Below are 26,265 nucleotides of genomic sequence, written 5' to 3'. Positions count from 1 at the left end.
GGAACCCCCCTTCAGGTGGTTGAAGGCTGCTCTCAAATCCCCCCTCACTCTTCTCTTCTGCAGACTAAATAAGCCCAAATCCCTCAGCCTCTCCTCGTAGGTCATATGCTCCAGCCCCCGAATCATTTTGGTTGCCCTCCGCTGGACCCTCTCCCATACGTCTACGTCCTTGCTGAGCGGGGGGCCCAGAACTGGACACAATACTCCAGATGTAGCCTCACCAGAGCCGAATAAAGGGGAAACTAGAACCTAGGAGTCCTGGCTTGAGACAACAGACCCTCCTGCCTCCTCACCCGCTAGCAAAAGCAACTCTCCTGCTTGCATCTTGCAAATCATCTACTTCCCGCTGTGGTCTCTGCATTTCCTGGAACGGTGCCATTGTGGTGGTTGAGGGTAGCTGGCTGAGGGGTTTCCTATCTGCCCTGCAGTAGCTCTCCAAAGCTGTGCTGCACACGCTCTGTTGTAGGGGCCTCTGGCTCTGTGAGGGCTGATTCAGCACCCGGCTGGGAGGGCAGTGGCTGAAAATTAGCCAGGGACCGCGTGGGAAATCCAGCGTCACTTGACTTCTTCATTCTGAGACTCACTTCCTTCACTGTGCATGGTGACTTGCTGGCGATGCGGGTGCAGAGAAATTGCCATGGTGGGTTGGACCATCGGGTCTGCCTACACTGGGGTCCCACCTCTGACCTCCGCCGACACGCGATGCCTGAGAGGCAGGGGTGTGGAACCCCAAAGGAGATGGTGGTGGGATACGCCGCCCCCTGGGAAGTCTCCTCCCAGCCCCCCCATGGCTGGAGGTCGGCTCAGGCCATGAAGCTGGAGGGTATGCGCATCTCTCCTCAGTGTGCTGGTTTTTGAGTGTTGTCTAGAACTCCTCTGGCTGGGCCTGTCCTCCGTTACCAGGTAGACCCCCCCAAAAAAAGGACACACTTGATCGTGGGCGGGAGGGGGAACCGGTTGGGGGGGCAGGGCTGGCTGAAAGGAAGGGGGGTAGGAAGCACAGCTGGGAGGGATTGGGGGCTGCAGGGCTGGCCAGGAGGAAGAGGGGGCGGGAAGCAGAGCTGGCGGGGGGGGTGCAGCTGCGCTGGCTGGGGGAGATCAGGATAAGGAACGGGCCGGTGGGAAGCAGAGCTGGGGGGCGGTGCAGGAGGGCTGGCTGGGGAAGATCAGGAGGGGAAGTGGGGGAAAACCGGCCGGCCGGGAAGGGGGGGGTGAGCAAATCGGCCGGCGTGGAACGGGACTGACCCAGGCACTTGCAGATCCCGGGACGCTGCCTGTCCCACACAGGCTCCCAGCGACGCACGAGCGAGGAGGAGGCTTCCCCGCCTCCTCACACTCAACCAGCTGAGGGCTCCCGGCGGCAATCGCGGCCCCGCCTCCCAGCTGGGACTCCCAGCCGGTCCTCCCACCTACGCCAGGCTTCCATCCGGTGCGCAGCCGGAAAAATCAGAAAATACCGGACATTGCACGTGTCTGGTATTGTCTGATTTTTTTTACCGGACAGAGCGCGCAAATACCGGACTGTCTGGTACAATACCGGACCCCTGGCCACCCTACCCGCCGGGATCGGTTCGTTGTGCAGGGGGGACAGCCAAGACCAAGGGCTAAGGGAGGCGCCTGTGGTCGGAGCAGGCTCTGGTGCTCCAGCGAGCCAGGCCGAGGGCCGGAGCACAGATTGCTGCACCATTACTGTCCAGCTGGAGGGCTGAGCTGCCTCGCTCCGGAGGAGGGTGATGCTGGAGTGGAAACAAAGGCCTGGGGAGGTAACTCCCCCGCGAGCCCCCCAGCTCTTGGTGAACCTGGGCCTTGTTCGTGTGGTGGGGGAGACTAGCCCCACCCTGCCCCTTCCGCTCGAGGCTCCGACCTGTCCATGCCCCCTGACCGAGGCCCCCCTGCCTTGCTCCCCAGAGCACTGGGAAGCTGAGAGCCACGGCCCCCTCAGAGCAGGGAGGGGGGGACTTGGGGGCCGAGCGTGGGCGGAGCCACGCCTGGCTGTTTGGGGAGGCCCAGCCAATGGGACCCGCTGCCGAGGGCCCTGTTTCACCCAGTCCCCCTGTGGAGGCTGGTTGACAAGCCCAGAGGTGGAATTCAGCTGTGGCTGGATGGCGCAGCTGCTGGGTTTGCCCCCCATGTTTACATTGCTGCTCTCATGCCAGCTCTGGCTGGGCCACGGAGCGGGTCCTCCAGCTGGCGCAACCCCCCTGCTGGGCGTGGTGCCCTCTCCCACCGACTGCCACTGAGACCACTCTCAGCGTGAGAATGAGTTTGCCCCGCATTCCTTGCAGGCTTTTAGCCCATGCGGTAGACTGAGGCTCATGCACAGAGCTCCAGAGGTCCCAGGTTCAATTCCACCGGTCAGCGTGACACGGCCTCTGCCTCATTTACTTTCTTCTCCCCCCTCTCTAGGCTGGCCGGTACCGGGGCTCCGTGAAGGAGTTCCCCAACTTCAACGCAAGCCAGGACGCAGAGGCGCTGTACAACGCTATGAAGGGCTTTGGTGCGTACGCTCTGCCACCCCCGCGCTACCGGCCCCTCCGAGGGCCGCTGAATCTCCAGGGGTCTTGACGTCGGTGGCTTTGGAGCCGGCCTTGTCCTAGCAGCCTGTTAACAGCTGCTGGGCAGGTGTGAGCGGAATGGAGGGGTGACCCTGTGCAGAAGGCAATGGAGGGTGTTAGGGGGTGAAGGCCACAAATGCACCTCCCAGCCCTTAGTGTCACCCCCTCCGGTGCTGGCAAGCAGTGCTTGGCATTGGAAGAGGTTCAGAAAACAGCAGCCAAAACGAGGAGGAGTTTGGAGCCGCTGCCATATAAGGAGAGATTAATAAGACTGGGACTTTCCAGCGTAGAAAAGAGGAGATGAAGGGGGGATATGATAGAGCTCTATGAGATCATGACGGGTGGGGAGAAAGTGAATAAGGAAAAGTTATTTACTTGTTCCCATCACACAAGAACTAGGGGTTGCCAAATGAAATTAACGGACAGCAGGTTTAAAATAAACAAAAGGACGTTTTTTTCTATGCAGCACACAGTCAACCTGTGGAACTCCTTGCCAGAGGATGTTGTGAAGGCCAGGACTTTAACAGGGTTCAAAAAAGAACTAGATAGATTCATGGAGGACAGGGCCATCAATACTTATTAGCCAGGCTGAGTAGGAATGGGGCCTCTAGCCTCTGTTTGTCAGAGGCTGGAAATGGGCAACAGAAGAGGGATCACTTGATGATTTTCTGTTCTGTTCACTCCCTCTGGGGCATCTGGCATTGGCCACCATTGGAAGACTGGGCTAGACGGACTTTTGGTCTGACCCAGTACGGCCGCTCTTATGTTCATTTGCCGTGCAAATGGTAAGCGAGGGTGCACGGTGCACGTTTTCAGGGCCTGTTTCTATAGAGAGGCTTCCTGATGCACAAACTACCTTGCAATGCCTGGTGGCTTGCCTTGGGGCCGGGGAAGAAGGGAGTTTGTCAGGGGCGGGCCAGAGGCAGAGATCTTCAGCCTGAATCTGACCTGGGACAGTCTCTGGTGCCCGAGAGCGGGATCCCAATGGGGGAGCGCGTGAACAGGGCACTCCATGATATGTCCCCTGCTCTCTCCCTTTCCCCAGTGATGCTCCAGAGCCCCATCAGTCCCTTGCCCTGTTCCCGGGCAGGCCAGGCTCGGAGGGGTCGCAGCGCTCTGTCCTGCCATCTCCAGCACAGAGCTGGAATCCGCTCCCGGCCCAGGGAAAGCGGGATCTTGCCGATCTCAGCTGTGGGAGGAGGGTGACTGACCGTGTCTCCCTGCAGGCAGCGACAAGGAGGCCATCCTGGACCTGATCACATCCCGGAACAACAAGCAGCGATTCGAGATCAGCCAAGCCTACAAATCGCTGTATGGAAAGGTAACCCCAGTGCATCATGGGACAGCCCCACATCCTGGTCTGAGGGCCGCCAGAGAGCGAGCCTTTGCTGCCTCCTCCAAAGCACAGCATGCCGGCTGCACACCCCCCGCTCTGCCTGTCCCTGCCACACCGGCCGGGGCTCCGCACACAGTGGAGCAAAATCATTCACTTGGGAAAATTCACTAGCTATCGACAGGGTGGGTCAGTCACATCCCAGCCACCGTGGCCGGCCTGCACTCTGCCAATAGCCCTGCTGAGGTCCGGACCGTCCCCCCACACAGCTAAGGCGGCTACCTTGATAAGTCCTTTCTCCCCACGAGTTTGCCACTCACGCCTCCTCCTCTCTCCCTCTCTCCTTCTCGCACCCTCTTCCGTGCCCCAGGACCTGATCGCAGACCTGAAACGGGAGCTGACGGGGAAATTTGAGAGGCTGATTGTGGGTCTGATGCGGCCCCTGGCGTACTTTGATGCCAAGGAGATTAAAGACGCGCTGCAGGTAAGGGGCAGGGAAGGGCGCTCTGAGCATCCTCGCTACACCAGAGCTCTGGGCGCTCCCTCTAAGGGCGCGTGTACTTAGCTCAGCTCCTCCAGGCAGTGCCCAGAGGCTGCCCTTCTCAAGGGGCTACGCGCCTGGCCTCGGCGCAGGGCGTCTCACGTGGCGGTTGTTTTTCCTGCCTGCAGGGCATCGGCACCGACGAAAAGTGCTTGATTGAGATCCTGGCATCCCGGACCAACCAGCAGATACACAATTTGGTGGAAGCCTACAGGGATGGTGAGAGTGGGAGACAAGGGAATCCTGGCTTCTCCGGGGCGAGTAGTGCAGCCAGCAGCCTGTGGCCAGGGGAGGGTTAAAGTCCAATGGGACATCGGTTCACCATAAATTAGAGCAACTCCCAAATAGCCTCTTCCCTCCCACTGGAACCCTGTGCATGGGGCAAGGGACAGCATCTGGCGTTGGGTTGGGAGCCATTTCCCCAAACATTACTGGGCCTTTGTGTCCAGCTTTCTGATTGGTGCTGGGCAGCTGGAGTTAAAGAGAGCTGAGTGGAGATTGGTTCACAGGGAGCTAGAATTGTGTTTCTAAACAGAATTGGCTACATCTACGCTGGCAGCTTCTTGCACAAGAACTCTTTTGTGCAAGAGTTCTTGTGCAAAAAGTCTTCCACAAGAGCACGTCTATACTGGCATGTGCTTTTGCACAAGAGCGTCCATGGCAGTGTGGACACGCTCTTGCGCAAGAAAGCTCTGATGGCCATTTTAGCCATAGGGGTTTCTTGCGCAAGAAATTCATGTTGCCTGTCTACACTGCCTTCTTGCTCAAGAGCTCTTGCTCAAGAAGGCTTATTCCTCCTGGGGAGAGGAATAACTCTTCCGCAAGAAGCCCTGTTTTCCGACACTGGACTGTACATTTACTTGCACAAGAATGCGCGTGGAATGTAGACACCCGGCAGGTTTTTGCACAAGAACAGCTGTTCTTGCACAAGAAGCTGCCGATGTAGACATAGCCTTCGATTAAGACCAGAAATATCTGCTAGGATGTTTCCTAATGTTAAATGATCTGTTCCAACCGTGGTGAACTGAGTAGCCTAAAACGACAGAACATAATGGAAGAATATTTCTTACCATTGTTTCAGTTGTTGGATTGATGGTAACAAAGTGAATAATATCTTTCTTTGAGAAGAAATAGGATGAACCTCTCTAGTCCGGCACACTCTGGTCCAGCAACATCCATAGTCCGGCATGATTTGAGTTAGCCAGATATCCACTTAACATGGGTGTGGCAAGTTTCCCGCAGTCCCATAAAGTTTGTTTGCAGCCACCTGTCCTGGCTCTCAGTGTTCTGTGCTGTGATTTAGCTCTAATTTACCCCTCAATGTCTTCTTAGAGCCCAGCAAGCCATGGAAGTGTTGGAAATGCTGCTAGACAATATTGACCTCCTGTGGTTTGGCAGAGGTCAGGTCCCGAGAGTGCCGGACTAGAGAGGTTCCACCTGTAACTGATTTTTTAGCCAAAGGAAATGTAGTAGATCTAATCTATCTGGATATCAGTCAGGCACTCAGTTAAGTGCCACATGGGATAGTCTTAGTTAAATTGGGGAAGATGAGGATTAAAAATGTGAGAAGTGAAACGTGGAGAAGGAACTGGATGAAGAGGAGACTGCAGAGGGAGAAAGAGCTGTATTTGTCAATCACAGGAGAATGACTGAGCCATCAATGTGATGCAGCCGCAAAACAGGCTGACGGTCCTGGCGTGCATCAGGCGAGGTATTCCCAGTAGAGACAGAGAAGTGTTAGTACCATTACACAAGGCACCGCTGAGACCTCAGCTGGAGCACGGGGTGCAGTTCTGGTCTGTGCAGTGTGGGAAAGGTGAATTCAGAGTGGGACAGGCGCAGAGAAGGGCTCCTGGGATGATCTGAGGAATGGAAAACCTGCCTCCTGAGAGCAGGCTCAAAGAGCTTGACTTGTCCAGGGGTTCTCAAGCTGGGGTCAGGTCGTGACCCCATTTTAATAGGGTCACCAGCAGTGTTCCCTGTAAGCTGTGCCCTTGTCTGGCTGCCCAGAAGAGATTCAAACACCACCCAGTTGATAAGCAGAGCGCCCACAGCTAGGCTTCTGTTTCTACTGGTGGTGCACATCTCTCAGCGCACATACAAAAACTTTATTCCACACATGGATGGAAAAGATTAGAGAACATTGGTCCAGGGCCGAATTAGACTTGCTGGGGTCCGGTGCCGAAGTCTGAGCCCCACCATGCAGGGTAGAGGCTGAAGCCTGAGAGGTTTTCAGCCCTGGGCAGTGGGGCTTAAGTTACAAGCCCCTGGACTTTGCCCCCCGGGTGGGGGACAGATTTTAGCTTTAGCCCCCTCCCCTCCAACATGGGGTGATGGGCCTCAGGTGGGCTTGGGCTTTGGTCCGTCTCTGAGGATCGTGTAGTAATTTGCCGGCAGGGGGTCGCCGTGCAGGGGCGTTTGCAAACCCCTAACCAGAAGCAGGCTATGGGGAGAGGTGGGTGCTGTCCATAAACACACTTGCTTTCCCTGCAGTGTGGGGTCGCCTGCAAGTTTAAATTAATGTCGCTGGTGGATTCTGTGTCACTTGACATCTTTGAGCCGTGATTTGAGGGCCTCAGAAACTCAGCCAGAGGCTGGGGGTCTGTGAGAGGAGTGGATGGGTGGGGTGCAGTGGCCTGCGAAGGGCAGGGGGTCTGGACAGATGATCGCGTTAGCCCCTTCTGGCATTAGTAAGAGTAGCTGAATAAGAACAGAAATTGCGATTTTAAACATAGACGGTATCCCTTAAGTGACTTGCCACGAGCTGTCAGAACAGATTCGTATTGGAGCGGAGTGGGGCTTATATTTATTTGATTTTCTTTCTTGATCTAGTACCAGATCATTCCTAAGCCATCTGCAAAAGTCATTCGAGTTTTCAGTTGCCTAAATAGCCCCTGGAACCATGGTTAAAGTTGCCTCCCCCGTCCCTGATCTGAAATGATGCAGGCACGGAATTAACCCCCCTGTGCAGCCCCATTGGCTTGACAAGAGCTGCCCTCAAATACAGATGTCGGACTATGTCTATGGTGTAGGGTTGCCAGAAAATGTTTGCAAAAAATCCCGAACGTGGTGGGGAAACATTGGTTGAGCAAAAAAAAAAAAAGTCGCTGCGCCTTTAAATTTTATATGTCCAGTATTTTTTTCACAATGCAATTACTGAACTGTCTGGGCAAAAAGCAGACATCTGGCAACCCTGCTATGGTGATGGGGCTGGGGCTGGGACGGGGGTTGCTGGCAGGGACCATGCCTCTGAAATGGGCATGGCTCGTTTGGGGCGTGCTTCGGAGGGCAGTGCAGCATTGCTGGTCTCAGAGAGGGATGCCAGTCTGGGCGCCCAGTGCTATGTACCCCCCTTGAACCCGGGATCCGGCTCCTGGGAGCTAAGGACGCTCCCTTGTGTTGGGCTCCGGCCTCCCCTGAACGCGGAGCTGAAGCGCTTCCCATTTTTCTCTCCCGCTCCAGCCTACGAGAAGGAGCTGGAGGCGGACGTCCTGGGAGACACCTCGAGCCATTTCAGGAAGATGCTCATCGTTTTGCTTCAGGTACATTCCCGGGCAGCGGGTGAACTGGCAGCCAGGAGAGGCTAGCCCTGTCCCCACTACTCTGGCCCCCTCCCTCCCCTCCCGTCCCCCTCTGCTACCGGCCCCCTACCCCAGGGCAGCGCCACCCGCCTGATCCCAGCCCCAAAGCAGGCACCGCCACAGCTCTCCCGAGCCAGCTCCAGAGCACGGACTGGGAACAACACCCTGACCCTGCAGCCCGAGGCGGGCAGCGCCACGGTGGCTCCTTCGCCCCAAAACAACACTGCGACCAGAGCACCAGGCGGGGCACCTGCCCGAGCCTCCCCAAGTCCTAGTGGCAGGCTGCCGAGCCCACGCCTGCCCTGCTGGGCCACGGAAGACAAGGAACGCAGGTAGGGTACTCCTGGGAGCAGAACGTGGGCAGGGCCACGCCAGGCTCCGTGGGGATGCTGCCCACGGGTACGTTGCTCTGCCCACCTCTCCCCATTCCCTTCTGCCTGTTCTCACTCCTCCGACTGTACCGCCGGCCTCTTGTCTCTGACGCAGGGCACCCGGGAGGAGGACGACGTTGTGAGCGAGGACCTGGTGGAGCAGGATGCCAAGGTAGGTGGGGCGGAACGGAGCCTGGCTCACTTCCCTGGCGCTCACCGCAGCCCAGCCAGCGACTGGGAGGAAGAATCCACGGATCTCCCTGGGTATCCGCATCCGCGGGGGTGTAGGCAGGTGTTCGGGCTCATTTCTGCCAATACTACATTTGGTATCTGCTCAAGGCTCCGATGAGGGGCCAAAGAATGAGTCTCTCAGGGCCCCCCCGGACCGCCAGCTGGTTCAAATCAGAGCGATGCTGATTTATGGCAGCCGAGAATCTGGCCCCTTGACTCTGCTTTGAGACACAGTTTTTGTCATTTGTTCATTGCGCTGCTTTGTGTCTGGCCAGCTAGGAAGGGGCCCAAAGCCCCGGCTGCTGACGCCCCATGCTGGGAAGGTTCGGCGCGGACTTCTGCAGCCCAGGCGCCTGTTTCTCTCCCTTTCACAGCGTTTGAGAGGCTGCGTGGACAAGAGCCACCCAGGGCCACTTTGTAGCAAGCTCCGCAGACACACATGGCTGTGGCTACACACAGTACAAACCCAGAAGTGTAGCAACAAAAGGCCAGCGAAGCTAATTCACTGAGCTCCCCGAGCCGTCTGCAGCCACCACTTCCAGCCATGTGATCTTACGGGTTGTAAGTGGCTTATGCACACCCCCTGCTCACACCAGGCTGTCGTTTGGAAGCAAGCACTTCCAGCCATGTGATCTTGTGCACACGCTGACGCCAAGCTATCCCCCGGCGCCCTGAGCAACCCCCCCCCCCTACAGCCACCACTTCCAGCCATGTGATCTTGCGGGGGTTGTAAGCAGTTTACACACATGCACACAGAGTTGTGGTCCCGCTGTGCCCCATTGAACCTTCCCCCAGCCCCGCAGCTACTACTTCCGGCCATGTGTTCTTGCTGTGGTTGTAACTGGTTTTTATGCACACACACTGCAACCTGTAGCCAGAGCGTGGGAGAGGGAGGCTGGGGCAATGCACCGCCCCTGTCTTCCCTAGGTCGGCTAGAGTCGGTCCCATGAAGGACCATGAAGGACTGTAGGGGGTGTGTTTGCACCCCCTTCACACACCCTGCATACGGGCCGGTGTAGGAACTAGTTTTACAAACACACACACACTTCAGCTTCCAGCCATGTGATCTTGTGGAGTCACAACTGTGTTTCTTGCACACAGAGTTAGTTATAGCCTCGGGGAAAGAAGACAAGACAGATCAGATTTTGAATTGACAACCTCCCTAGAAATGAAGTCAGTTAAGAACATAAGAGCAGTCAGACTGGGTCAGACCAAAGGTCCATCCAGCCCAGTATCCTGTCGTCCGACAGTGGCCAATACCAGATGCCCCAGAGGGAGGGAACACAACAGGTAATCCTCATGTGGTCCCTCCCCTGTCACCCATTTCCAGACAAACAGAGGCTAGGGATACCCTTCCTACCCATCCTGGCTAATAGCCATTGATACCTAACCTCCATGAATATCTAGCTCTTTTTTTAACTGTGTTAAAGTCTTAGTCTTTACCACATCCTCTGGCAAGGAGTTCCACAAGTTGACTGTGCACCAAGTGAAGAAAAACTCCCTTTGGTTTGTTTTAAACCTGCTGCCTATCAAAACTTAAGTTAAACAAAAGATTCCAGGCTGCTGAGTGAGACCGGGAAGGAGCCTTGCCTTTTGTAAACAGCGGCATTACGGTTTGCAGCTGGTCCTGACAGCAGGAGTTGAGCGCGTTCATTCTGGGCTGCTCGGTCAGGCTTTCCGCATTCTCTGACTCTGTTTCTGCCTTTCTGCCAGGATCTCTTGGAAGCCGGCGAGTCGAAATGGGGCACAGACGAGGCCCAGTTCATCTACATCCTGGGAAACCGAAGCAAACAGCATCTCCGGCTAGGTGAGCCACTTCCGTCTCCAAAGCACAACGCCCCCTCCTTCCTTCCAGAGCCGCTAGCTGGGTCTTGCCGAGCATGTGAGGATTGGAGGCCGGCCAGGCTGTGCGCTCGCCATTTGGTGGTCATGCTCGGGGAGGACAATTAAGAGGTGTTTTTCCATGAGAGCTGATGAATTTTGAAGGGGGAGACCCCGGTGCCCAGTGTCCATCTCTGGCGAAATCTTCTGGGCTTTGCTGAGGGAGCCAGGAATGTTCCTTTTCGTCCTCTCAGGCCTCGTGCTACAACGACGTGTTCACCCCCCAGGGCTTTGTTTCTGTGGTCGAGCTGCGTGGTGTCCATGACTGTCACGGGTGCCTCTGTGGGTAGCTCCCCTAAAGGCAGCTGCTGGGTAGCTCATCAGGGAGGCAGCTGCTGGGTAGCTCATCAGGGAGGCAGCTGCTGGGTAGCTCCCCTAAAGGCAGACTTGCTGTCGGGGGTGACGCGAAAGGGGGCGTGCGGGGGCATGTGTACCCCCCGATGGGCCCGGGGGACAGCAGCCGGGAGCAGGGGTTGGGTTACCTCCCTGTCCCCGCTCCTCCGGCAGCAGTGAGGGAAAGAGGAGCGACTGGCGTGTCGCTCGCGGGGGGAAGCGGAGCGACAGGGCCGGAGGAGCAGAGCGAGGGCCACGTTGCTCCGCTTCCTCCCACCACAGTTGGTGGATGCTGGACTCCCCTGGCTGGTCGTACTCTAGGCCGCATCATTCAGGGGAGAGGGCTTGGGGGCAAAGGCAGGGCAGTAGCTGACCAAGGGTGGGGGAGAGGCAGGGCCTGGGACGGAGAGGGGTTCTCCTGACTCTCCTCAGGGCTAGCGGTGGCACAGGGAGGAGTCATGGTGGGGGGCTCGCCAGTTGCCCCTGCTGGCTGTGAAAGCACGAGAGTTACCCAGCCGCTGGCTGGCTGCCTTCCTGCGGTCGTGTCTGAATGACTCGCGGTCTGGCTAAGGCACAAAGGACGGGCGTGCGCCTGGCCAGCGCACTGGTGAGTGAACGTGTGTTCCAGGCAGGGGCATTGGAGCAGTAGTTCAGTGGGCGTGCTGAGCCATTGAACCAAACGGTCCCGCTGGTATAGGATGGAAACCACTCCAGGCCAGCCAGGGGCTCCAGGGGCCCTCTCTGCCGGACACAGAGGAGATGAGTTGTGTCAGTCCCAAGCACGAGGCGTTTGGGGGTTCTAACGCCAGCTGTTGGAGCCCCTTTTGGTTCTGAAGGTCCCCGGTTCATTCCCTGGCGTGTCTGTCAAAGATTTAGGATGGCCGGCGCACACTTGGCCATCCTCACAGCAGCCCAACGGGGACCAACGCCGGGACAGCTGCAACTAGGCGTAACCACAACAGCTCCCACGTTCCCACGCAGACATGGGTCAGCTCCTGAGAACAGCCGGATGCTCTGCCGCCTCTGCCGGCCAAACACGTCAGAGGCAATAATCGCTGTCTCTGAGAGCCCCTCAAACATGCAGACGGGTGGCTGCGCCCTGCCAAAGAGACTGCGCCCTGCCAAAGAGGCTGCCCTCCATTTCCCCCAACGCTGGCTTGTGACGGGGCCTCTCTCCGGTTTTCACCCCACAGTCTTCGACGAGTTTCTGAAGATTTCCGGGAAGCCCATTGAGCAGAGCATCCGAGGAGAGCTGTCCGGGGACTTTGAGAAGCTGATGCTGGCCGTGGGTGAGTGGTGCTGTCTGCTGGAGGGGCAGGACTGGAGGAGATGTCGGAACCCAAAGGATCACACATGGGGACTTTAAGTGAAGAGTGGGGGGCTGCTCCAGCCAGGCCATGCTCCAGTTACCGGATTATCACAATAAGCATGCCAGTAAGGCAATGCTTACCGGGTAAATGGTTAATTGGTTACCTCTTTACATCTCTAGTTACAGTATATCTTACAGGGAGACCACTGTCCTGTGGGCGGGTTACAATGCGCCTTAGGGGGAGGCCACTGTCCTGTGGGCGGGTTATAATACGCGTTAGAGGGAGACCACTGTCCTGTGGGTGGGTTACAATGCGCCTTAGAGGGAGACCACTGTCCTGTGGGCAGGTTACAATGCGCCTTACAGGGAGACCACTGTCCTGTGGGTGGGTTACAATGCGCCTTAGAGGGAGACCACTGTCCTGTGGGCAGGTTACAATGCGCCTTAGGGGGAGGCCACTGTCCTGTGGGCGGGTTACAATGCGCCTTAGAGGGAGACCACTGTCCTGTGGGTGGGTTACAATGCGCGTTAGAGGGAGACCACTGTCCTGTGGGTGGGTTACAATGCGCGTTAGAGGGAGACCACTGTCCTGTGGGCGGGTTACAATGCGCGTTAGAGGGAGACCACTGTCCTGTGGGCGGGTTACAATGCGCGTTAGAGGGAGGCCACTGTCCTGTGGGCGGGTTACAATGCGCGTTAGAGGGAGACCACTGTCCTGTGGGCGGGTTACAATGCACGTTAGAGGGAGACCACTGTCCTGTGGGCGGGTTACAATGCGCGTTAGAGGGTGACCACTGTCCTGTGGGCGGGTTACAATGCGCCTTAGAGGGAGACCACTGTCCTGTGGGCGGGTTACAATGCGCCTTACAGGGAGACCACTGTCCTGTGGGCGGGTTACAATGCACCTTACAGGGAGACTACTGTCCTGTGGGCGGGTTACAATGCGCCTTACAGGGAGACCACTGTCCTGTGGGCAGGTTCTATTGCATCTTGGAGGGATCCTCTGGAATTGTGCTGAGCCAGGAGAAGGTACAGGGAGAATGACTGAAGCTGGGGAAGCCGGAAGTGCGGCTCAGGAAGCAGCATCTAACAGGGTGTTGGAGGTGAGGGAGAAGAGACCGGGAGCTTGAGGTGTTTGAAGGGGTCAGTGGAGCCCTGAGCTGGGGCACGGTGGTTCGAAGGGCTAAGGAAGCGGCTGTGCTGGCCAATGGGGAGCCCTGTCTGACGGGGTGACTGGACTCTCCAGGTGACTCTTCTTGGTTTTTCCTCTTCATTGTTTCTCCTGCAGTGCAGTGCATCCGGAGCACCCCCGAGTATTTTGCTGAAAGGCTCTACAAGGCCATGAAGGTGAGTGGGCCAGGGAAACCCTACTAGCCAGCCGTGAGCCCAGTCTCCCTCAGTCCATGAGAGGCACAGGGGCTCTCTTCTGGGCCCAGGCCTGGCAGGGTTCTGGCACCAGGACAGGTGCAGGCCGAGTTAGAGCGTGGGGCAGAGGTCAGAGCAGATACGTTTTGTGATGCACGGGCTGGAAATCCGAGCCCACGCTGATGCAATCACACAGGGCCCATTGCTCTCCTCTGAAACTGAGCCCTAGGAGAAAGCCACGCCGCTCCTGCTCCAGGAGAACTAGCCATCCCGGGGCCAGGGGACTAGCAGTGTGAAGGAGCCATGACTCTGACAGCGGGCCCAGGAAACACGGCCTGTCCGGCACTCGGCTGGGAGAGCGAGGTCCTGGGAGCCCAGCTGGGTTGCTCATGCAGAGAGAACCCAGGGTTTCCTGTTTCTCGGCGGGGGCGCGGTCTGGGAAGGAGCTGTGCCTTTCTGGCATGGTGCCGTGGCTAATCCGGGGCCTGGGGGGCCCGTTGCAGGGTCTGGGAACCAAGGACAACACGCTGATCCGCATCATGGTATCCCGCAGCGAGATCGACATGCTGGACATCCGGGAAGTGTTCAGGACCAAGTACGAGAAGTCCCTGCACAGCATGATCAAGGTAAAGGGGGGCGCTGCCAGAACAGCCAGTAATTCGGCTTCGCCGCCATCTCCACACACGTAAGGGAGACACGGCGGGCCAGGGAGGTCCATCCTCCTCCTGCCCCATATTTGGATGGGGTGGGGAGGGGCGGTGAGCAGGTGGGCTTGGAAGACTCTCGAGAGAGAACATGGGGCAGCTGTAGGGGCGACTGGTGAGGGTGACATGGGGGCCACCAGTCACACGACCCCCCCAGCCTAGGGAAGGGACGGGACCCCTGCTCCACTTCCTACCACCTTCCTCCCTCCCCCCACCCCCCCAGCTCTGTCCCATCTCTTTCCCCGAGTGATGCGTCCCGAGGGACTAGCAGGGCTGAGGGGCCAGTGCTGGCAGCCGGGGTCTGGCCTCCTGCACTCCGCAGCAGCAGGGGAAGTGGAGTAACACAGCCCCTGCTCACTCGGCTCCTCCGTCCGTATCCCTCTGCCTCCTGCCAGCGAGTGCAGGAGCCGGCCTGCCCCTCCCCGAGCGACGCAGCCGGGGGAGCGGAGCGGGCTGGAGCAGCATTGCTTTGCTTTCCCAGCTGTGCTGGTGTGGGGGGGGCCCCTGCTGCAAGTGGCAGCTGTGACAGCGCGTTGGGGGTCCCCCGTCTCCTGCACCCCGAAATGGCACAAACAGACTCCACTAGCCAGTAGAATTGAGGGTGGTTTATTGCTCCTCCAGGATACAGCACAGCACAGATGTAATCTGGTTACAGGAACTGGGGGCTAAGAGGCCTCAATGCCCCCCTTGAGATAGGGGAATCCCAGCCCCCTCCCCAGTTCCTTCTCCCCTGCTTTCCAGCCAGGAACTAACTCACTCTCCTCCAGCCCTGCCCCCCAGCCAGGGCAGCATTCACCTTCCTTTGTTCCTCTCCATGGGGGTCAGCTGGCCAAACCAGTTGGGATCCCCTCTTTGCATAGTGACTCATCGCTTGTCTGCTCGGTGGTGCTACAGACAGCAGCCAGAGAGTTGGCAGGTTACCCCCCACTATGTCATAGCAGCCTCCTCCCCGCTGGTCCCCCGGGACACTCAGGGACTCTGGCCCTACCGGCTGGCCCTTTGCCCTTCCCACTCACAGCATGGGGGGGGGGGGCAGGTGCTCCCTGGGCGCTGCTCTTGGGAGGCTGTTGGGGTTGAATTTTGCTTTGTGAATAGCTCTTGTCAGCGCCTGCCCACCCCCAGCCCTGACACGCAGAACCCCTGAACCCCCATCCCTTGCTGAGGCAGAGATTCTCCGTCCGACTCTCCCTGGAATTTCCCCAAAGGCACGTGTAGAAGGCGCTTCGTCGTTTTCCCCCTCCAGCGAGCTCTGGGGTTCCTCCGCCTGGGACTGGCTAAAGCTCCTTCTACAATGTCACTATGTGGCCCTGAATCCACAGCGGGTGGGAGGGTGGCGCTGGGCCCCGCCAAGCCCTCTGTGCCTCGTGTCCCAGCCTCCTTTGGAGGGGCTCCTGGAAAGCCCCTCCCGCTCATGGGCGGCTTCACGAGACCCACGGCCGTGCCCCTCTCTCCCCGGGGATGGACGAGCTCCGCCTTGAGGTCTGCCCCGCACACGCGCGTGGCTCTAGCGTCTCCCTCTGCCGCTTGCTTTGCAGGACGACACGTCCGGCGAGTACAAGAAGGCCCTGCTGAAGCTGTGCGGGGGGGATGATGAGTAAGTACGCCCGCCACGCCCACCGCCTGCCTGGTACCGTCCCACCGGCTTCCCTCGGGGCGAAGCCAAGCACGGGGCTCTGCAGCTCCCTCTGGGGCCCGGTGGCGGGTTTCCACGGCCGTCCAGGAAAGGCAGCCAGCCCTGGTCTGGTGCCAAGTGGAGAGTCCACATCATGGAGCCTGTCCCTGACCTCAGTAAGAGTTTGCCATTTTGCGCAGAGGGGGCAGGAGCAGGCCCCGTAGTCTGCATGGACAGCACAGCCAGCGGGGTTATAGTCCTGCCCCACCTAACTCACCCCTCCCCTCCCCCATCATTGCCTCGAGAGGCAAACTTTGACCCCACCTTGCGGGGGACGGTCCCACGTCCAGCCCCATGCCAGGCCCAGTGCCAGCCGACACCTGATGAGAAACCAGCCTGGCTCACAGCCCTGCAGTCCCCCCAGCGGCACCCTAATGCTGCCAGCTGGGGGAAGGCTGGGACGCAGCAGGGGGAACGCAGCAGATGCGGGATATGGACTGGAGAGCGAGTGCCCTGCTGTGGGGGAAGGTGGGGGAGAATGCTTTATGCCCCCTAAGTGCTGGGTACAAAAGCAGAGACTCCTCCCTGCCCTGTTCCCGGCCCACCACCCACTCAGCTTACAGAACCGACCCCTCCCAGTGTCCCGGCAGTGCTAGCGTGACACAGCACCACCCCTGGCACCACTCACCCCCGCCTCGGGTCGCTTGGTCCTGACAATGCACAAAAGCCCCTCTATCTCAGAAGCTCTGTGTCACTTCAAGATTCATGCTGCGGATTGGGGGGTCATAGGGATTGGGTTGACATGCTGGCTGACTTATCCTGAGGGGCGTCTGATTTGATTTGGGGGCATTAGAAAATGGGCGATGGTGTGGGTTGATTTGGTGTAGAGGCTTAGAGATCCAGCCATGGTGTGGGGGCATAGAATTTGGGCCATGGTGCGAGTTGATTTGATTTGGGGGAATAGAGATTGGGCCGTGGTGTGGGATGGGTTGGTGTGGGGGCACAGAGATCCGGCCGTGGTGGGGGTTGGGTTGGTGCGGGGGCACAGAGATCCGGCCGTGGTGTGGGTTGGGTTGGTGTGGGGGCACAGAGATCCGGCCGTGGTGGGGGTTGGGTTGGTGCGGGGGCACAGAGATCCGGCCGTGGTGTGGGTTGGGTTGGTGTGGGGGCACAGAGATCCGGCCGTGGTGTGGGTTGGGTTGGTGCGGGGGCACAGAGATCCGGCCGTGGTGTGGGTTGGGTTGGTGTGGGGGCACAGAGATCTGGCCGTGGTGTGGGTTGGGTTGGTGTGGGGGCACAGAGATCCAGCTGTGGTGTGGGTTGGGTTGATGCGGGGGCACAGAGATCCGACCGTGGTGGGGGTTGGGTTGGTGCGGGGGCACAGAGATCCGGCCGTGGTGTGGGTTGGGTTGGTGTGGGGGCACAGAGATCCAGCTGTGGTGGGGGTTGGGTTGGTGTGGGGGCACAGAGATCCGGCCGTGGTGCTGGTTGGGTTGGTGTGGGGGCACAGAGATCCGGCCATGGTGTGGGTTGGGTTGGTGTGGGGACGTAGAGATCCGGCCGTGGTGTGGGTTGGTTTGGCGTGGGGGCGTAGAGATCCACACGTGGTGTGGGTTGGGTTGGCGTGGGGGCGTAGAGATCCAGCCGTGGTGTGGGTTGGGTTGGTGTGGGGACGTAGAGATCTGGCCGTGGTGTGGGTTGTGTTGGTGTGGGGGCACAGAGATCCAGCTGTGGTGGGGGTTGTGTTGGTGCGGGGGCACAGAAACCCGGCGGTGGTGCTGGTTGGGTTGGTGTGGGGGCACAGAAACCCGGCGGTGGTGCTGGTTGGGTTGGTGTGGGGGCACAGAGATCCAGCCGTGGTGTGGGTTGGGTTGGTGTGGGGGCACAGAGATCCAGCTGTGGTGGGGGTTGGGTTGGTGTGGGGGCGTAGAGATCCAGCTGTGGTGTGGGTTGGGTTGATCCGGGGGCACAGAGATCCGACCGTGGTGGGGGTTGGGTTGGTGTGAGGGCGTAGAGATCCGGCCGTGGTGTGGGTTGGGTTGATGCGGGGGCACAGAGATCCAGCTGTGGTGGGGGTTGGGTTGGTGTGGGGGCACAGAGATCTGGCGGTGGTGCTGGTTGGGTTGGTGTGGGGGCACAGAGATCCGACCGTGGTGGGGGTTGGGTTGGTGTGGGGGCGTAGAGATCCGGCCGTGGTGTGGGTTGGGTTGGTGTGGGGGCGTAGAGATCCGGCCGTGGTGTGGGTTGGGTTGGTGTGGGGGCGTAGATCCGGCCGTGGTGGGGGTTTGGTTGGTGTGGGGGCACAGAAATCCGGCCGTGGTGTGGGTTGGGTTGGTGCGGGGGCACAGAGATCCGGCCATGGTGCGGGTTGGGTTGGTGTAGGGGCACAGAGATCCGGCCGTGGTGCTGGTTGGGTTGGTGTGGGGGCACAGAGATCCGGTGTGGGTTGGGTTGGTGTGGGGGCACAGAGATCCGGCCGTGGTGCTGGTTGGGTTTGTGTGGGGGAACAGAGATCCGGCCGTGGTGCTGGTTGGGTTGGTGTGGGGGCGTAGAGATCCGGTGTGGGTTGGGTTGGTGTGGGGGCGTAGAGATCTGGTGTGGGTTGTGTTGGTGTGTGGGCACAGAGATCCGGCCGTGGTGCTGGTTGGGTTGGTGTGGGGGCACAGAGATCCGGTGTGGGTTGGGTTGGTGCGGGGGCACCGAGATCCGGCCGTGGTGCTGGTTGGGTTGGTGTGGGGGCGTAGAGATCCGGTGTGGGTTGGGTTGGTGTGGGGGCGTAGAGATCCGGTGTGGGTTGGGTTGGTGTGGGGGCGTAGAGATCCGGTGTGGGTTGGGTTGGTGTGGGGGCGTAGAGATCCGGTGTGGGTTGGGTTGGTGTGGGGGCACAGAGATCCGGTGTGGGTTGGGTTGGTGTGGGGGCGTAGAGATCCGGTGTGGGTTGGGTTGGTGTGGGGGCGTAGAGATCCGGTGTGGGTTGGGTTGGTGTGGGGGCACAGAGATCCGGCCGTGGTGCTGGTTGGGTTGGTGTGGGGGCACAGAGATCCGGTGTGGGTTGGGTTGGTGGGGGGGCACAGAGATCCGGCCGTGGTGCTGGTTGGGTTGGAGTGGGGGCGCATAGATCCGGTGTGGGTTGGGTTGGGTTGGGTTGGTGTGGGGGCGCAGAGATCCGGTGTGGGTTGGGTTGGGTTGGGTTGGGTTGGTGTGGGGGCGTAGAGATCCAGTGTGGGTTGGGTTGGGTTGGTGTGGGGGTGCAGAGATCCGGTGTGGGTTGGGTTGGGTTGGTGTGGGGGCACAGAGATCCGGTGTGGGTTGGGTTGGTGTGGGGGCGTAGAGATCCGGTGTGGGTTGGGTTGGTGCGGGGGCACAGAGATCCGGTGTGGGTTGGGTTGGGTTGGTGTGGGGGTGCAGAGATCCGGTGTGGGTTGGGTTGGGTTGGGTTGGGTTGGTGTGGGGGCGTAGAGATCCGGTGTGGGTTGGGTTGGGTTGGGTTGGTGTGGGGGCGCAGAGATCCGGTGTGGGTTGGGTTGGTGCGGGGGCGCAGAGATCCGGTGTGGGTTGGGTTGGTGTGGGGGCGTAGAGATCCGGTGTGGGTTGGGTTGGGTTGGTGTGGGGGTGCAGAGATCCGGTGTGGGTTGGGTTGGGTTGGTGTGGGGGCGTAGAGATCCGGTGTGGGTTGGGTTGGGTTGGTGTGGGGGCGCAGAGATCCGGTGTGGGTTGGGTTGGGTTGGTGTGGGGGTGCAGAGATCCGGTGTGGGTTGGGTTGGGTTGGTGTGGGGGCGCAGAGATCCGGTGTGGGTTGGGTTGGGTTGGTGCGGGGGCGCAGAGATCCGGTGTGGGTTGGGTTGGGTTGGTGCGGGGGCGCAGAGATCCGGTGTGGGTTGGGTTGGTGCGGGGGCGTAGAGATCCGGTGTGGGTTGGGTTGGGTTGGCGTAGAATTCTTCGGGAGTTGGGTCATGGTGCGGCCTGCGCTGCCCCCTGTTGGTGAGTTCCCCAGTTGCTCACTATCCTTGTGTCCTATCCCCTCCCATTGCAGCGCCGCAGGTGAGTTCTTCCCCGAAGCTGCGCAGGTGGCCTATCGGATGTGGGAGCTTAGTGCTGTGGCTAAAGTAGAGGTCAGAACCCCTCCAGTCCCTTCCCTTCTGCTCCCCGCTGGCTTGGAATTCACAGCTTCCGCCCTCTACGCGCTGACTCCTTCCGATTGGCTGCTGCCCTGGCCAATCACTCGTCTTTACCCTGCATATTAACAGCTCGCTTCCCTTGCCGTTTGGATTTCTGCTCTGATGATGAGTGATGGGTCAGTCCGAGTTAACCCCTGAGGCGCTGGATGCTCCCCGGTGCCCGGTGGGAGGACGTGTGTCTACTAACACGAGTTGCTAACACCGACATGCAGGTTGGGTTGACCCTGCTGGTGCTGCCCAGTGCCGTGTGAGCGCAGTACACTGGGTGCAGCCTGGGGCTGGCTTCAGTGACCCGTGGAGGGCCCGTGCGCATGCAGGAGCGTGCCTTGCCGGGGCCCTCCCATGCAGCTCATTAATGGTACTGCACTGACGAGGCGTCCTAGGGCTCTGGGGGCTGGTGGGGCAGGTAGATATTCCTTCATGCCCCCAAGGAACGGCAGTGCAGCCGGTCATCTAGGAACCTTTCCCAGGCCTTGTGTGTCTGGCCTGAGGGCTCTGTCCCCAGCAGAGAGGCTGTCAAAGAAGCCCTGCAACCATTGCCTGGCATGTATTAGATGCAGAGTGGTACTGGATGGTTTGGCAAGGACCTTCCCTGCCCAGCCAGCCCGTGGAGAGGCCCGGAGGGCGCTGATCCCTTTGGCGGGAGCTGCATGAGGACACCCGGGGACAGAATTTGGCCGAACACGGCAGGGGAGAGACTTTCACCTCCTTTGTGCTGCTGACTCCCGTGGCTCAGCTCTGTCCCTTTGCCTGGCGCGGGAGGGGGTGAAGCCACTCCGGCTGTTACGCGGCATGACACGACGACAGTTCTTATACAGGCAACAGCACCTCTTCTTTTGGGGCTTTTGGGCGATTTCCTTCCTTAGGCTGGGATCTGGACACTGTTGGCTTGGCACCCACACACAGACTTCCCTCCCCACTCCCCCAAACTGCTTTCTAATCCCACTAGCTGCTTTGCCTTTGGCTTGCTGGTTAACCTGCCTTTTCCCTCTCTTGGCCCACTGGGCTTCTGGATTTAATCTAAAACCTCTTCACGTTTCCGTAGCTGAGAGGAACCGTGCGCCCGGCGGCAGTCTTCAAAGTGGATGATGATGTGAAGGTGCTGAGGAAGGCCATGAAGGGACTTGGTAAATAAGGCACCGGGGGCACTAGGACTGGTGGAAGGTGGAGAGGTCCCATCTCCTCTGTCTGCTGGGGAAACGTTCCACTCCCTCGTGGAGTCAAGAGCAGAAAACTGGCAAAGCACCGAGACCCTCTGAATAAAGATCTAGAAACACAGTGCTGCAGATCAACTAGAATAAAGAACTGTCTGCATGAGGCTGGAGTGGGAGCTACAGTAGAGTGGAAAGTGTATAATGAAGGGTTTACTCAGAGTTTGGCCTATTTCCATATCATGGATGGTCCCTCAACTGGTGGGCGTTGTTTTGCACGTTTTCTGCAAACATATTTCAGCCTCGAAGGCAAAGGTCTGCAACCTATGGCTCTCGAGCCAAATATGGCTCCGTATGGACCCAAATCTGGCCCTTTGTCATTCCCGAAATACATGCAATTTTTGAAAATTTTAAAAACGCGCGTACTCCTGTAGCTTGATCGCGCGTGTGAACCTGAATTTGACCAGTTATGATGTAAACGTCAAAGCAATGTGCAAAAAGATGCAGCAGCAGAAATCCCATTTGATAAAATCTGCGAGTACAATGTTTCGTTCATTGTACTATTAATCATCATGTCAATTATCAATAATATTAGGTTGGATATTTTCAGTTGTGCAAATGGGCATTCTTATGCTGGCTCTTCATGGACCACTTGTTCTGGATTTTGATGTAGATTGGCTCTCCGGTTTGAAAAGGTTGCCAACCCCTGCTCTCAGGCATCTCCAAGCTCTTCACAACAGTGACTAGAGATTTACAACAGTGTCAGAGATTTGCGCTTGTATGAGAGGGTACGAGAGTCATGTGATTTGTTTTTTTCTGTCCCCCAATTGGATGGCTTGACTTTTAGAAATGATTACCACCTCACATGAGTTTTATTTAGTTAGGGAACAAACTTTGATTCCTGAGATGATTCTGGCCAAGTTCACTGTGCTGGTCAATGCCACTTCCCACCGCTCCCGTTGGCCGTGGTTCACCGTTCCTGGCCAGTGGGAGCTGTGGGTGGCTCTACCTGCAGACGCAAGGTAAATCACCTGTCTGGTGGTCACCCTGACAAGCCACGTACGGCCCGCAGGTTGCCCACCGCTGCCCTTATGCAAGGTCCACTGGTCTTCACATGGCCTGGTTTCTGTGCCATTGCAGGCACGGATGAAGGCGCCATCATCAATGTGGTCACGCAGAGGAGCAACGCCCAGAGACAGGAGATCCTGAAAACCTACAAGTCTCACTTTGGCAGGGTAATGAAGCTGGATCCTTCCCCCGACGCTTCCTGCCACGTTCTCTCCCTTTCTGCTCTTTCCCTTCTCTCTGGTTGCTCGCGTTCACCTTCTGGTTCCCAGCGACCATCCTGTCTCTCTCTGCCAGGCCTGGCCAAGCTGTGCGGGGAAAAGAGACTCTTGGTTGGAGCTCACCTCTTAGTATCTCTCCCTTTCCTGTGGGAGAAATCCCAGTCAGGAAGGAGTCTGGTCTTCAGGGACAGCCCTTCTGCCCGTTCGTGCCCAAATGGTCCTGCCAATAAGGAACGTGGTTTCAAAATGGCCCCATTTTTAGATGCCTCGAGTTTTGAGTAGCTAGCTTTAGACAACCTGGGGCAGAACCCGTCCCGTCCATAGGACGGTTCAGGATGGGGGCCCAAGGCCCCATGCTTTGGGGGGCCCTACGGCAGCTGCCCCAACCATCCTATGAACAGGACGGTTCCCCATATTGAGGGTATCTAAGACCTGGGGGGCCTGGGGCCAGCAGCAGGGGTCAGGCTCCCCCTCCCACCCGCAATCACCATGGCAACGGGTTGTGGAGCAACCCAGTTGGGAGATGGGCAGGGGAGCGGAGCATCTTCCAAGATCACTCTCCTTCCCACAGCTCCCAGCACCTCGGTGACTGGGGGGGCTCTGACCCTTGCTGCCACCCCCGCCAGACCCCCTGGTAATCCCTGGGTCGTGTCACGTGAGGGGGAGAGGGCTTGGGAGAAGGGGTGGGAGCAGAGCAGAGGCAGGGCCTGGGGCAAATCTTCCAAGCACTGAGCTCTGCCTGTGACATGGGGTCTCAGGCCGGGCATCCCAGAACTGAGACATCCATAATTAGAGATGGCTCTTGAGAATTTGGGCCCAAATGCACCATTTCCATATCTCTCCGTCTCCTCCATACCTGCGCTTCACCCTCCCTTGTCTCCTCATGCCACCCAAAGGGCAGAAGTATTGAATCCTTTTTTTTACAGAGGGGAAACTGAGGCACTGGGTAGCCGAAATATTTGCCCAGGCTATTTCTTTGCTCCCCTGTCTTATTCCTCTGTTCTGCACCTTTCCCCTGGCTGGCCAGCAGGGAGCGCTGTAGTCACGGGTCCCTCTGTCCCTGGCTGCTTGGAGGGTGGGAGGAGAACAGAGTTAAATCTGGTGACTCTCGTCCCTTTTGCAGGATCTGATGGCCGATCTGAAATCCGAGCTCTCGGGGAGCTTGGCGAAGCTGGTCCTGGGACTGATGATGACCCCGGCTCAGTTTGATGCCAAGCAGCTGAAAAAGGCCATGGAGGTAAATGGTTCACTGGAAAGAATCTCCACAGGGGTGTCTGAGAGTCAGGCATGGTGCACCGGCTGTACTAGGCAGGCACCCTGCATGGCCCAGTGCGCAGGCGCCATGCCGTAGGGTGGCATCTTTCACCCAGCTGGTGGCTCCCGTTTGCTTCTCTGCTGCAACAAACTAACAGGGAGGGGGGAGAGGCAGGGGACAGGCCAAGACCCAAAGTGGAAACAATCAAAATCTGAACACCCAGCTCTCAGGCAGTTCCTGCCACCAGCAGAACTTTAAAGCATTTTGCGAAGGAGGTCGGTAGCATTACAGGTGGGGAAACTGAGTCACATGGAGGTGACGCGACTTCTGGGGTCATTCAGCAGGCTGGGCTGGCAAGGGCACAGGGCCACTGAGGACCTGTGCAGTGCTCTCTCTTCAATAGGCCAGGGGTGGGGAACATCCAACGGGCCAGGTGTGTCAGCCACTGGCAGGTTGCCAGACAGTTTGTCTACCTGAACGTCCACAGGTTCAGTGGCTGGCGGTGGCCGCGGTTCGCCGTTCCCAGCCAGTGGGAGCTAGGGGCTCCGTGCTTGTGGACACTTGGGTAAACAGACTGTCTGGCAGCCCGCCAGCGGCTTAACCCGACAAGCCGCATGCGGACGGTGCACTGGAGGTTCCTCACTGCTGCACATGGATGGTGGGGAACACCATGGCTTGGGGAGGCAAGCCCCCCCCCCAGACCCGTGCACCAGAGCACAGGCCTCCCCCCCTCCCCCACTGTGGCAGCTGCTGGCCCCTGCCCAGCCTCACCCCCTGCAATGTGGCTGCTGTCCCTTGTCCCCTTCCTGCCCCAGGATAGTGTCCCCAGCCTGCTCCGGCTCCGGAGCTCCAGAGAGCCTGTGGGAGGTACGGCAGCAGCCACCCCTGGCCCCAGAGCGCTCGCAGGCCATGCAGTGTCAGTCTGCCCCAGCTCTGACGGTCTGGAGAGCCGGCCAGCAGGCATGGCACAGGGCTGGGGCCGTGCTGCCCACACCCCTGACCAGCAAGGCTCTCCCCACAGCCGAGCTGCCAGCCCCAGTGGTCCCTGTCCCTTTAGGACAGGTGGCCCAGCCCCCAGCTTGCCTGCCCCAGCCTCTGGCATCACAACAGCAGGCTGGGGGAGCGGGTCTGGAGGCCTCCAGCGGAGCATGGGGAAGGCAGTTTGGGAAGCCAATGCTTTCCATACCCACCATCCATGTCCTTGCACTAGGCCATGCCAGCAGGAGTTTGGGACAGGAGCTAGAGATGGGCAGGAGAGCAAAACGCGATCACCCTGGCAAAGCACCGTTTGTCGGCAAGGAGAGAGAGCAGTCGCTCTGCGGCCGATGCAGCCGGGAGACTTCACGTGCCTCCCACGTGCTGGAAACCTCCCTACCCCAACAAGAAAACATTATAATGCTAGAGAGATGCCTTGCTGTGATTCCTATTCTCTCCAGAGCCCGGGGGCCTGCTACAACAGCAGGACGTCCCCTTCAAAACCCACGGAGCAAGATTTTCAGGGGAAAAGAGATTTTTTTTCTTGCATCATTGAATCCTGGGAGTTCTTGAAGGGCCCGAACCACAAGCAGCCAGTGGATTCGGAGGGCATTCTGAGACTCCCCTGATAAATAGGTCAGAGGGGAGTCAAGCCAGCAATCCAAGGAGAAGAGCTTCTGCTTGCAGTGCTGTGAATTAGTCATGGCTTGAGGCCCATACGCACAACAGCCTTGTGTGTCACTGCTTTGGGGGTTGTTCAGTCTCCTCAAATGCAGGGTAAATAAACAGGTGTGATGACAGACCGGCAGCGTATTGACCCAGGAGTGACCGTGTGCTTGCGGATTTTGGCTCCTGGCAGTGCTGTGATTCAAAGAGATCTTCCGTACTGTGCAACCGGGAGGAGTGGAGATACCCAGCCGGGGGGGGAGGGGGGGTTCATCCTAACTACCCCAGCAGCTCCCCTCTGGAAGGCCCCTCCTGTCCTTGCGGTGCTAACGTAGGGACGTGCTGTTCTCTTGGGCTTGCAGGGAGCTGGCACGGATGAGAGTATTCTCACTGAAATCTTGACCACGCGGAATAATCGGGAGATCCAGGCAATTAACGAGGCATATAGAGCAGGTAAGGCAGCTGGAGGAGAGACCTTAGAGAAATGTAGCGCTGCTGTTCCGGGCTTAGGTTCCCCACACTGCTTTTTGAAGGCACCTTGAGCCTTCTAGGCATGGCCAGCATCTCCCAAGTGGCCCTTGCCTCCATTCAGGAGTGACAGACACATATGCGGGGCTTGGCACGCATCCTACATTTCCTGCTTGTCCATCCTCAGGAAACAGGCTCCCTGCCTATCTACCCATCACGATTGCTCTTGTCCCATCACGATTGCTTCTCCCTGAGGGTCTGTGGATAGAAAACGAGAGAGTGGCCGTCCGAGCCCTTGCTCTCCTCCCCCAAACACCCATTGCTTTAAAGACCCAAGGCAGCTCCCTCCAGGGTAACTAGGAGTACGTGCCCCACCCAGAACCTCACCATGGCCCAGTTCCATGACTCATGTCCGACCCCTGCCCTCTCCTCTGCCCACGCTCCTCAACCTGACCCCTTCATCGTGGAAT

General features: G+C 58.6%; 1 protein-coding gene across 3 annotated transcripts in view; it reads left to right on the top strand.

Annotated features, from left to right (window-relative positions):
• Window positions 1-26,265, top strand: part of ANXA6 (annexin A6) — a 50,681-nt gene that overhangs the window by 10,610 nt on the left and 13,806 nt on the right. For all 3 annotated transcript variants that reach the window (XM_075900575.1, XM_014581156.3, XM_075900574.1), the window contains exons 3-18: window positions 2,407-2,497; window positions 3,782-3,876; window positions 4,259-4,372; window positions 4,558-4,648; window positions 7,892-7,971; window positions 8,497-8,553; window positions 10,326-10,419; window positions 12,020-12,115; window positions 13,424-13,482; window positions 14,004-14,126; window positions 15,740-15,798; window positions 19,850-19,928; window positions 21,040-21,121; window positions 22,286-22,380; window positions 23,555-23,668; window positions 25,690-25,780. In XM_075900575.1, the coding sequence (XP_075756690.1) occupies window positions 2,407-2,497; window positions 3,782-3,876; window positions 4,259-4,372; window positions 4,558-4,648; window positions 7,892-7,971; window positions 8,497-8,553; window positions 10,326-10,419; window positions 12,020-12,115; window positions 13,424-13,482; window positions 14,004-14,126; window positions 15,740-15,798; window positions 19,850-19,928; window positions 21,040-21,121; window positions 22,286-22,380; window positions 23,555-23,668; window positions 25,690-25,780 (1,420 nt within the window). The remainder of the gene's footprint in view (window positions 1-2,406; window positions 2,498-3,781; window positions 3,877-4,258; window positions 4,373-4,557; window positions 4,649-7,891; window positions 7,972-8,496; window positions 8,554-10,325; window positions 10,420-12,019; window positions 12,116-13,423; window positions 13,483-14,003; window positions 14,127-15,739; window positions 15,799-19,849; window positions 19,929-21,039; window positions 21,122-22,285; window positions 22,381-23,554; window positions 23,669-25,689; window positions 25,781-26,265) is intronic.

Source organism: Pelodiscus sinensis, chromosome 17 (assembly GCF_049634645.1).
Source record: "Pelodiscus sinensis isolate JC-2024 chromosome 17, ASM4963464v1, whole genome shotgun sequence".
Lineage (NCBI taxonomy): Eukaryota > Metazoa > Chordata > Testudines > Trionychidae > Pelodiscus > Pelodiscus sinensis.
Note: the sequence above shows the minus strand (reverse complement) of the source record. Positions and strands in the feature narration are given on the sequence as shown.